The 12,199-nt window shown below is 49.5% G+C and overlaps 1 protein-coding gene across 2 annotated transcripts in view; it reads left to right on the top strand.

The window, feature by feature from the left end:
* The first annotated feature begins 4,452 nt into the window (after window positions 1–4,452).
* The window catches only part of TTC25 (tetratricopeptide repeat domain 25), a 41,641-nt gene continuing 33,894 nt past the window's right edge, over window positions 4,453–12,199 (top strand). For both annotated transcript variants that reach the window (XM_025362527.1, XM_025362528.1), the window contains exons 1-5: window positions 4,453–4,701; window positions 9,838–9,969; window positions 10,233–10,383; window positions 11,121–11,182; window positions 11,410–11,575. In XM_025362527.1, the coding sequence (XP_025218312.1) occupies window positions 4,588–4,701; window positions 9,838–9,969; window positions 10,233–10,383; window positions 11,121–11,182; window positions 11,410–11,575 (625 nt within the window). In that variant the 5' untranslated portion in view covers window positions 4,453–4,587. The remainder of the gene's footprint in view (window positions 4,702–9,837; window positions 9,970–10,232; window positions 10,384–11,120; window positions 11,183–11,409; window positions 11,576–12,199) is intronic.

Below are 12,199 nucleotides of genomic sequence, written 5' to 3' on the forward strand. Positions count from 1 at the left end.
TGATCTGCCTGCCTCGGCCTCCCAAAGTGCTGGGATTACAGGAGTGAGCCACCACACCCGGCCAGACATGTATGTTTTATGTATGTTTATTTACTTATGTTCTATTTCACAATAAAAGAATAAATAAAGCAATAACTTGAGGAACCCAGCTATAAATGGCTGGGACAGGCTGGAATCCAATTCTAGCACTCTTTACCCTGCTAATCCAACCCAAGGCATAGACCCCAATCTGCCTCACTTATATCCTTGTGCTGTAGCCTGGAGCAAACCTTGTCATTTCTCTCAGCCTCAGTGTTTCATCTGTGAAACCAGGAAACTACTGACTGGCTCTTTACCTCACTAGGGTGTTGTGAAGCTCACAGTGCTTTATGAACTGTGGAAAAGCACACATTATGATTGGTATTTTATTGTTTTTTGTCGTTTTGTTTTTTTTGAGACGAAATCTCGCTCTTGTCCCCCAGGCCGAAGTGCAGTGGCACGATCTCAGCTCACTGCAACCTCTGCCTCCCGGGTTCAAGCGATTCTCGTGCCTCAGCCTCCCGAGTAGCTGGGATTACAGGCGCCCGCCACCACGCCCGCTAATTTTTGTATTTTTAGTAGAGACGGGGTTTCACCATGTTGGCTAGGCTGGTCTTGAACTCCTGACCTCAGGTGATCCACCCGCCTCGGCCTCCCAAAGTGCTGGGATTACAGGTGTGAGCCACCGTGCCCAGCCTTACTGTGTTTTCAAAACAGCTTTCCTGATATATAATTAAAGTACAATAAATTGCACATAAAGTGTACAATTTGATGAGGTTTTTTGGTTTTTATTTGAGACGGAGTTTCGCTATTGTTGCCCAGGCTAGAGTGCAATGGCGCCATCTTGGCTCACCACAGCCTCTGCCTTCTGGGTTCAAGTGATTCTCCTGCCTCAGCCTCCGGAGTAGCTGGGATTACAGGCATGTGCCACCACGCCCGGCTAATTTTGTACTTTTAGTAGAGCCAGGGTTCCTTCATGTTGGTCAGGCTGGTCTTGAACTCCCAACCTCAGGTGATCCGCCCGCCTCAGCCTCCCAAAGTGCTAGGATTACTGGCTTAAGTCACCACGTCCGGCCACTTTGATGAGTTTTAATATATGTATATACCTGTGAAACAATTACCACAATCAAGATAATGAACATATTCCTCACCTCCATGAGTTTCCCTGTACTCCTTTGTAATCTACCCCTCACTTCCCTACTGCCATGTTCCCAGGCAGTTAGTTTGCATTTTCTAGAATTGTATTTTATTTGAGATGGGATCCCACTATGTCGCTTAGGCTAGAGTGCAGTGACCTGATCATAGCTCACCGTGTTAGGCAGGATGGTTTTGATTTGCCCACCTTGGCCTCCCAAAGTGCTGAGATTACAGGTGTGTGCTACGGCACCCGGCCACATTTAAATATTTCTAGTTAGGCCAGGCGCGGTGGCTCACGCATGTAATCCTAGCAGTTTGGGAGGCCAAGGCGGGTGGATCACGAGGTCAGGAGATCGAGACCATCCTGGCTAACACAGTGAAATCCCGTCTCTACTAAAAATACAAAAAATTAGCCGGGCGTGGTGGCGGGCGCCTGTAGTCCCAGCTGCTGGGGAGGCTGAGGCAGGAGAATGGCGTGAACCTGGGAGGCGGAGCTTGCAGTGAGCCGAGATCATGCCACTGCACTCCAGCCTGGGCAACAGAGTGAGACTCCGTCTCAAAAAATATACATATATAAAAATATATAGATATAGATATAGATATATATTTCTAGTTAATTTTTGTATATGGTATGAAGTAAGGGTCAAGGTTTAGACTAGGTGCGGTGGCTCACGCCTGTAATGACAGTACTTTGGGAGGTTAAGGCGGAATACCTGAGGTCAGGAGTTTGAGATTAGCCTGGCTAATACGGTGAAACCCTGTCTCTATCAAAAATACAAAAATTAGCCGGGCATGGTGGCGCACACCTGTAGTCCCTGCTGCTTGGGAGGCTGAGGCAGAAGAATCGCTTGAACCCAGGAGGTGGAGGTGGCAGAAAGCTGAGATCACGCCACTGCACTCTGCACTCCAGCCTGGGTGACACAGTGAGATGCCATCTCAAAAAAAAAAAAAAAAAAGAAGCTGCTGGAATTCTGATTGGGACTGCGTTGAATCTATAGATCTCTTCCTTGCAGGAGGTTTTTTTTCTGATTAATCCGGATTGCTCCAGCAGCAGTCCTCAACTCATCAATGAGCCCACCTTAACCTAGAACAGGATCGGTTTCACTGCAGGTCATGTTGCTGCTCCTTAAACACCCTGTGAATGTACACACCTCCAGCCTTTGCATATCTTATTTCCTTTTATTTATTTATTTATTTTTTGAGACAGGGTCTTGCTTTGCTACACAGGCTACAATGCAGTGGCCCAAACATGGCTCACTGCAGCCTTGACCTCCCAGGCTAAAGTGATCCTCCTGCCTCAGCTTCCTTAGTAGCTGGAACTACAGGCACACACCATCACACCCAGCTCACTTTTGTATTTGTGGTGGAGACAGGGCTTCGCCATGTTGCCCAGGCTGGTCTTGAACTCCTGAGCTCAAGCAATCCTCCCACCTCAGCCTCCAAAGTACTGGGAGTACAAGCATGAGCCACCACGCCTAGCCCTCATTCTCCACTTACGTCCACTGGGCACCACCCTACTCACCCTCAGCTCAAATGTTACCCCTCTATGAAGCTGTCTCTAACTCATCCCAGACCCTGGCTGAATCATTCATTTGCCTGGGTTTCACACCACTTTGTCCTCATCTCCCTCACAGGCACACAGAACCTTTTTTTTTTTTTTGAGACAGAGTCTCGCCCTGTCACCCAGGCCGGAGTGCAGTGGGGCGATCTCGGCTCACCGCAAACTCTGTCTCCCGGGTTCACGCCATTCTCCTGCCTCAGCCTCCTAAGTACCTGGGACTACAGGCGCCCGCCACTGAACCCCGCTAATTTTTTGTATTTTTTAGTAGAGACGGGGTTTCACTGTGTTAGCCAGGATGGTCTCGATCTCCTGACCTCGTGATCTGTCTGCCTCGGCCTCCCAAAGTGCTGGGATTACAGGTGTGAGCCACTGCGCCCGGCTAGAACTTTTAATTACTAGCTAATATCACTTTAAGTGGCCATTACTTGTTTATACCTCTTTCTCCCCTATTAGATAGAACTCTTTCAAGCAGGGATCATATTATTTTTTATCTTTTGAATGAAACCTTTTAAGATAATCATAGATTCATATGCAGTTCATAAGAAATAAATACAAAAGAGATCCCATGTACCCTTTTCTCAGTTTCTCTCAATGGTAACATCTTTAAAAACTTTAGTACAATAACAGAACCAGAAAATTGACACTGATACAATCCACTGCTCTTACTCAAATATCCCCAATTTTACATGTATGCCGTGCGTGTGTGTGTCTGCATTTGTAGTTAAGGACATCTTTTTTTTTTTTTTTTTTTTTGAGACGGAGTCTCGCTCTGTCTCCCAGGCTGGAGTGCAGTGGCCGGATCTCAGCTCACTGCAAGCTCCGCCTCCCGGGTCCACGCCATTCTCCTGCCTCAGCCTCCCGAGTAGCTGGGACTACAGGCGCCCGCCACCTCACCCGGCTAGTTTTTTTTGTATTTTTTAGTAGAGACGGGGTTTCACTGCGTTAGCCAGGATGGTCTCGATCTGCTGACCTCATGATCCACCCGTCTCGGCCTCCCAAAGTGCTGGGATTACAGGCTTGAGCCACCGCGCCCGGCCAAGGACATCTTTTTACTATTTAAACTTTAAGAACGACATTAGGACGTTTTGGAAGTAACGTAGTAAAGGCAGTTAAGCAAGCGACTTAAGAGTATCGTTGGAGCCCAGAAGAAGCCCTAGTACACTTTTGGAGGAGTGATGATGGTGAGGGGGAATGGGGAAGGACGTCAGAATATGCCTTGGTCAAGGCCCGCTACTAGCAGCTGCTCAAATAACTGCATTAAATTACGTTGAACCCAACGTTATTTTCCATGGTTTCTTATGCAAATCCTCGCATCCCTAAGTGTTCCATTATTTTCCTATTTATTTGGCAGGTGGAACATTCGAGGCTGGGAGCCTTTACATGCCCTGCGAGAGGTCACGCAGTTAGGAAGTGACAGGAGTGAAGTCGGCCCAAGTCCGCTGACTCCAAGCCCAGTGCTCTCTCCCCCTAATGACGGTACGCGGGGCACATATCTTTACCACGTATGCCTTATCCCTATTCGGAACTTTGCCTCCAACCCTCTTCCTGTTTTCTTGGCTGTCTTACAAGGTAGCCTTTTCACGCAGCAACTCCAGAGAGAACCGACGGAGCGTGCAACAGCAAACACTAAGGAGCTCAGCCGCCGGCCACGCACTCATCACTCCCTGGCCCAGTGAGCGGCAGAATTGGCGCACGCGCACGCCGGCAGGTTGCACCCAGAATCCGGGCCCTTGCCTGACAGGGACGGAACCGGAAATCGCTGTACGTCTCACGGTTGCTAAGAGACGGAGCTTCCACAAACCAGAACCAGATAGAGGTTCTCCAGCTTTTCTTCGATTGTCTCTGCTTTAGCGTCTCTAAATCCGGTCACCATGTCGGACCCCGAAGGCGAGACCTTGCAAAGCACCTTTCCCTCTTACATGGCGGAAGGCGAGCGGCTCTACCTGTGCGGGGAATTCTCTAAAGCCGCTCAGAGCTTCAGCAACGTGAGTCGAGCTCTCAACCTATCCATCACCCCGTCACCCGTCACTTTTTTTTTTTTTTTTTTGAGACGGAGTTTCACTCTTGTTGCCCAGGCTGGAGTGCAATGGCACGGTCTCGGCTCGCCGCAACCTCCACCTTCAGGGTTCAAGCGATTCTCCTGCCTCAACCTCTCAAGTAGCTGGGACTACAGGCGCCGCCCACCATGCCCGGCTAATTATTTTGTATTTTTCGTAGAGACGGGGTTTTCACTATGTTGGCCAGGCTGGTCTCGAACTCCTGATCTCGTGATCCACCCACCTCGGCCTCCCAAAGTGCTGGGATTACAGGCGTGAGCCACTGAGCCTGCCCCAGTCACCTTTTGATTGCAGATAACACTGAGGTCTTGATGATGCCTGGAGGACCCTATTGTTTGTATTATTCACTGATTGTTGATGGACACACTGCTGTCACAGATAAGCCCTGTGCTTGGCCATTTTCTACGAATTCCCACTTGCGATCTCCATTCTCTACATTAACAGTGACCTCTTCCTCTTTTTTACTTAAATGTTTCATGATTAACCGGCCTCCTCCCAAAGAGCGGCCTTCACTGCCCATCATTTGCTGGCAGATTGGATGGGAGGTTGTGTGCAGAAGCTGCAATGTCTCCAGCACACCGTTACTTATAAAAGGTGGACAGTAAGCAACATATTATTATTATTACTACTATTAATTTTGAGACAAAGTCTTGCTCTGTCGCCCAGGCTGGAGTGCAGTAGCGAGATCTCAGCTCATTGCAACCTTCACCTCCCTAGGTTCAAGCGATTTTCCTGCCTCACCCTAGGGAGTAGTTGGGATTACAGGTGTGTGCCACCACGCCTGGCTAATTTTTGTATTCTTAGTAGAGACAGGGTTTCACCATGTTGGCCAGGCTGGTGTTGAACTCGTGACCTCAAGTGATACACCTGCCTCGGCCTCCCAAAGTGCTGAGATTATAGATGTGAGCCGCCACACCAACCAGCAACATTATTATAGTAACCCTAGTATAAATTGCATCATCCCACCCTGAGGGGATTGGGTGCTGGTTGGTTTTTTGCTGCTGTTGTTGTTGTTGTTGTTGTTGTTTTGGAGATGTAGTCTTGCTCTGTCTCCAAGCTGGAGTGCAATGGTGTGATCTTGGCTCACTGCAACCTCCACCTCCTGGATTCAAGCGACTGCCTTAGCCTCAGGCACACTGCTAAGCATACTCGATTTTTGTTGTTGTTGCTCTTTTTTTTTTTTTTTTTTTTTTGAGGTAGAGTCTCGCTCTGTCACCCAGGCTGGAGTGCAGTGACCGGATCTCAGCTCACTGCAAGCTCTGCCTCCCGGGTTTACGCCATTCTCCTGCCTCAGCCTCCCGAGTAGCTGGGACTACAGGCGCCCGCCACCTCACCCACCTAGTTTTTTTTTTGTATTTTTTTAGTAGAGACGGGGTTTCACCGTGTTAGCCAGGATGGTCTCGATCTCCTGACCTCGTGATCCTCCCGTCTCGGCCTCCCAAAGTGCTGGGATTACAGGCTTGAGCCACCGCGCCCAGCCTGTTGTTGTTCTTAAGATGGAGTTTTGCTCTTGTCGCCCAGGCTGGAGTGCAGTGGCATGATCTCGGCTCACCCCAACCTCCACCTCCCAGGTTCAAACGATTCTTCTGCCTCAGCCACCGAGTAGCTGGGATTCCAGGCATGCCCCACCACGCCCAGCTAATTTTGTATTTTTAGTAGAGATGGGGTTTCTCCATGTTGGTCAGGCTGGTCTCGAACTCCCCTCCTCGGGTGATCCCCCCACCTCAGCCTCCCAAAGTGCTGGGATTACAGGTGTGAACCACCCCGTGCAGTGTATACTCAATTTTATAGATGAAGAAATATACAGAAGTTGAGCAACATGTCCAAGGTTGCTGAACTAGCAAGTGGCAGAGGAAGGATTCAAAGCTGGGCTTAGATTCCAAGGCTGAGGTGCTAACCACCAAACTATACATCCAACATCTGCATAAGGAAACTCTTTCTTTCTTTCTTTTTTCTTTTTTTAGAGATAGGATCTCGTTCTATCTCCCAGGCTGGAATGTGGTGGCACAGTCACAGCTCAATATAGCCTCAAACTCCTGAGCTCAAGTGATCCTCCCACCTTAGTGTTCCAAGTAGCTGGAGCTACAGGCTTATACCACCATACCTGGCTATTTTGTTTTGTTTTGTTTTGTTTTGTTTTTTGTAGAGACAGGTGTTTTGCTATGTTGCCCTGGCTGGTATTGAACACCTGAGCTCAAGTAATACTCCCGCTTTGGCTTCACAAAGTGCTAGGATTACAGGTATGAGCTACAGTGCCCTAAAAAGATGTTTTTATGACCATTTCTTTTGCTCCAAGTTGCCCACTTCTTATTCTAGATAGAGTGGTAGGATAACCCTCCAGTCTCAAGACTTCCTGTAAGATCAAGCTTCTCAACAGCTCCCCAGAGTTGTTTGTCCCTTTCAGTCACCAACCACACCCTAAAACCAGAAATGATGACCAGATAAGTGAACAATTGAGTTCAGAAGCCCTGTCCCCACTTATTCTCCTCCTGCTGGATCATGTCCCATCCTGAAGTACCCCGGCAGAGAAAAAGAACACCCTGAGGGAAGGGTAGCCTTGGATGAGACGTAGTCACTTTCCAGAAAGACAGTAGCTACTTCCTCTTCTTAGAAAAGTAATAAGGTCTTAGAAAGGGCTGGGTACCTGAGAGACAGAAGTTGCAGTGAGCCAAGATTGTGCCATTGCACTCTAGCCTGGGCAACTAGAGTGAAACTCCGTCTCAAAAAAAAAAGACCAGGTCAGGTGGCTCAGGCCTGTAATCCCAGCACTTTGGGAGGCCAAAGCAGGTGGATCACCTAAGGTCAGGTGTTCAAGACCAGCCTGGCTAACATGGTGAAACCCCGTTTCTACTAAAAATACAAAAAATAAACCAGGTGTGGTGGCGAGTGCCTATAATCCCAGCTACTCTGGAGGCTGAGGCAGGAGGATTGCTTGAACCCAGGAGGCTGAGGTTGCAGTGAGCCGAGATTGTGCCATTGCACTCCAGCTTTGGCAACAAGAGCGAAACTCCATCTCAAAAAAGAAAAAAGAAGAAAATTAGCCAGGCGTGATGGCAGGCGCCTGTAGTCCCAAGTATTCGGGAGGCTAAGGCAGGAGAATTGCTTCAACCCGGGACTCGGAAGTTGCAGTGAGCAGAGATCGTGCCACTGCACTCCAGGCTCAGTGACAGAGTGAGACTGTCTCAAAAAAGAAAAAGAGGGGTGGGTACAGTTAGATGCCTCAGGAAGGACAGTACACCACAGACTATGGTAATCATCTCACACAGAAGAGAGGGAAAATCTCCCTCAACCCCACTTTAGGGTCAAAATCACAGTTTCATTTTCCTGGCTTTTTTTTTTTTTTTTTTTTTTTTTTTGAGACAGCGTCTCACTGCATCACCCAGGCTGGAGTACAGTGGCATGATCTCAGCTCACTACAACCTCTGCCTCCCAGGTTCAAGCGATTCTTTTGCCTCAGACTCCTGAGTAGCTGGGATTACAGGTGCTCACCACCACATCTGGCTAATTTTTGTGTTTTTAGTAGAAACGGGTTTCACCATGTTGGCCAGGCTGGTCTCGAACTCCTGACCTCATAATCCACCCGCCTTGGCCTCCCAAAGTTCTGGGATTACAGGTGTGAGCTGCTGCACCCGGCCTCTTTTTGTTTTGTTTTGTTTTGTTTTGTTTTGTTTTTTGAGACAGAGTCTCATTCTGTCACCCAGGCTGGAGTGCAGTGGTGTGATCATGGCTTACTGCAGCCTCGACCTCTCCAGGTTCAAGCAATCCTCCCATCTCAGCCTCCTGAGTAGCTGGGACTACAGTCATGGACCACCACACCCAGCTAATTTTTTTGTATTTTGTAGAGACAGGGTTTTGCCATGGCAAAACCCTGTCTCAAACTCTTGGGCTCAAGCATTCCGTCCACTTCGACCTGCCAAAGTGCTTGTATTGGCCGAGTGTGGTGGCTCATACCTGTAATCCCAGCACTTTGGGAGGCCAAGGTGGGCGGATCACAAGGTCAGGAGATCGAGACCATCCTGGCTAACACAGTGAAACCCCGTCTCTACTGAAAATACAAAAAAATTAGCAGGGCGCAGTGGCGGGCGCCTGTAGTCCCAGCTACTCGGGAGGCTGAGGCTGGAGAATGGTGTGAACCCGGGAGGCAGAGCTTGCTTTTGGGCTCAAGCATTCCATCCACCTCAACCTGCCAAAGTGCTCGTATTGGCCGGGCGTGGTGACTCACACCTGTAATCCCAGCACTTTGGGAGGCCAAGGCGGGCAGATCACAAGGTCAGGAGATCAAGACCATCCTGGCTGACACAGTGAAACCCTGTCTCTACTAAAAATACAAAAAAATTAGCCGGGCGTGGTGGTGGGCGCCTGTAGTCCCAGCTACTCGGGAGGCTGAGGCAGGAGAATGGCATGAACCCAGGAGGCGGAGCTTGCAGTTAGCCAAGATTGGGCCACTGCCCTCCAGCCTGGGTGACAGAGCTGAGACTCAAAAACAACAACAACAAATAAAGTGCTGGGATTACAGGCGTGAGCCACCACTCCCAGCCTTTTCCTGGCACTTTCATCATAATTCCCGGGTATAGTGATTAGTTCTTGATTAGCTACATAAAAAGAGAAGGCTACTGGAATGATTAACCCACATGGCAGATTGTCCTCAAGTCCACTTCAGAATGCTTAGCCTTTGAAATTTACTTTGAGTATGATGTGTTGCCATTTCAGGTTTGTGGTTGAGTTTGGTGTGCACAAAATACCCTATAGTTCTATTGCCTGAGGAGACTGGGGGGCTCTCAGACATTGGCAGAAAGTCAGCGTATCCACAGAGTAGCATATTCCCACTCTTCAGCCAGTGGTTTCCATCATAGCCATGATTTGACCTTGTTCAAGGTGAGCCATGTGCAGATAATCAAGTTGACTGAGTGCAGATCGGAGTTGTGCTGCTTAGGAGCCAGAGGCCTGTGTGCTGGCCTGAAGAATCCCCTTGAACCTCTGCAGGAGGGTTTGGGCTGCCCTTCCCACTGCAGCTTCTACCTTGCTCTTCATGCTGGCTGTCAACCTGACTGGTTTCCTTGTCAGGCTCTTTACCTTCAGGATGGAGACAAGAACTGCCTGGTTGCTCGCTCAAAGTGCTTCCTGAAGATGGGAGACTTGGAGAGATCCCTGGAGGATGCTGAGGCTTCGCTCCAGAGTGACCCAACTTTCTGTAAGGTGACTGCATGGGCGGGAGGACTCGATCCTGCTATTGCCTGCAGCAGCTGCGGGTTACAAGTAGTTGTAACAAGTGGTTGTTACAAGTAGAAGCAGCCAGACTGCCTAGTGTTTGATGCCGTTTTCTCTTCGTAGGTCATTGCCTAAGTCCCTGCCCCCTGTATTCCAACCTTGACCCTCAACCCAGGACCCTTCTGTTCCACCACATGTGAGTCCTATAAGGCCTTATCTGTTCACATTGATTTGATTTCCTCCCATTCCAGGGGATTTTACAAAAGGCTGAGACACTGTACACCATGGGAGACTTTGAGTTTGCCTTGGTATTCTATCATCGAGGCTACAAGCTGAGGCCTGATCGGGAATTCAAAGCTGGCATTCAGAAAGCCCAGGAAGCCATCAACAACTCAGTGGGAAGTGAGTGGCCACAGGGCCTATGCCCTTATCCAGGAAGGTCCTTGGAATCCTTAGGTTTAGAGGAAGGCTGAGGTACAGCAGGTGAGCAGCCACCACCAGGCCCGCAGGGAGTCCCACACTTGGATTTGGCTGCTGCAGTGTTGTTGAGGATTAGTTGGGCGTGGTGGCCGGCGCCACCTGTCCGCCGGGAGGACCATTCCCTGACGAACACACTGATCTCTGAGCGCTGCAGCCTTGGGTTTTCCTAAAGGTCAGCTTAGAAGGGCTGTTTCAAAGTAGGCCTGTCTTTAGCCTGGTGTCAAAAGCTAGAACGCGGTCCTGAGCCCAGCCTTCTGTAGTCCCTGGCTTCCTCCCTCACCACACGTATACCAAGGGCTGGCCTTAGCCATCAGTATTAAGGCAGGGGTAGAAGGGAAGCAAGTGAGAACAAGTGAGAGCTTGCTCTGTGGGTGGCAGGGCCTGGAAATGGACAGTTTCCCCTATACCCTTGGCCTCCCTTTGTCTGGAAATCTGGCTGCCATAGCCTTGGGCTAGTGGGGGCTGTTAGCTCCTAGGAGTTATACCAAACAGCCTGCACCATTTGCTTGCTAGGCTGGCTTAAGGCCAGCTTTGCCACAGCCTCCACCATCCCCCTGCCAAAGGCAGCCATTTCCACCTAAAAATATGTTATAGATCATGCGTGCGGGTTCTGGCCGTGGGGGCCTGGCCGACCTGAGCTCCAGCTTCTTTCCTTGCAGATCCTTCTTCCATTAAGCTGGAGAACAAAGGGGACCTCTCCTTCTTAAGCAAGCAGGCTGAGGTAAGGGCGCTGGTTCTGCGGTTGTATCCCTCCAAGAGAAGAGGCTGTGTGTGCCTGAGAAGGGGTCTTGGGAGTCTAGCTGCAACCCGACCAGGCATACTCCATGGCTCTTGGCCCACAGAAAGGTCCTGGAGTTGGAGGAATCTGGGATCACAGACCCTAGGGCCATGGCTGGGTATATTCTGCTCCTTGCTGAAGCTCTGCTGGGTGTTGCTCCATTTTCTTAGACTATAAAAGCCCAGCAGAAGCCTCAGCCCATGAGACACCTCTTACACCCCACCAAGGGAGAGCCCAAGCGGAAGGGCTCACTCAAGAGTGAGAAGACTGTTCGCCAGCTTCTGGGGGAGCTCTACGTGGACAAAGAGTATCTGGAGAAGCTCCTATTGGATGAAGGTTTCGGACAGTTTGTTGGCACAGGGCCTTGGGGGAAAGGAAATTTGGGTGGATGTTTCATGCATGAGCCGAAGGCAGAACCTGTCGTATAATATTAGCTGACATGTACCTATGGACGGGTTTTATTAGCATTCTCATTTTACAGATGAGGAAACTGAGGCGCAGACCAACGGAAACTAAGGTCACATATAGGTAGGCAATGACATGGCTTACATTCGAATCCAGGAAGTCCAATTTTAGAGCAATGCTCCTAAGTGCTATGGTACCCTGGGATGGTACCCTGGGAGGGAACAACAGAGATTTGGTCTCCTTTACCACCATAGTCCCTGAAGGGACATCCCCTTTGCCTTCAGTCTTTACAATGGGCAAACGAATCCAGCACACAGGTGCTTGAATCTGAGGATATTAGTTCTAGGATGTTCTGAAACATCATCTGGTCCAAGTACTCCTTTCATAGATAAGGAAATAGAGACCCTGATTGGGGAGGAACTTTTACAAGTTGACAAACAAGTTCGTGGTGGAGTCACCAGCAGAACCCAGGCCTCTGACCTCCAGTCCGGTGCTCTTTCTTTTAAAGACAGAGTCTTGCTCTGTCGCCCAGGCTGGAGTGCAGTGGAGCAAACT

This window comes from Theropithecus gelada, chromosome 16 (assembly GCF_003255815.1).
Source record: "Theropithecus gelada isolate Dixy chromosome 16, Tgel_1.0, whole genome shotgun sequence".
NCBI classification, from domain to species: domain Eukaryota; kingdom Metazoa; phylum Chordata; class Mammalia; order Primates; family Cercopithecidae; genus Theropithecus; species Theropithecus gelada.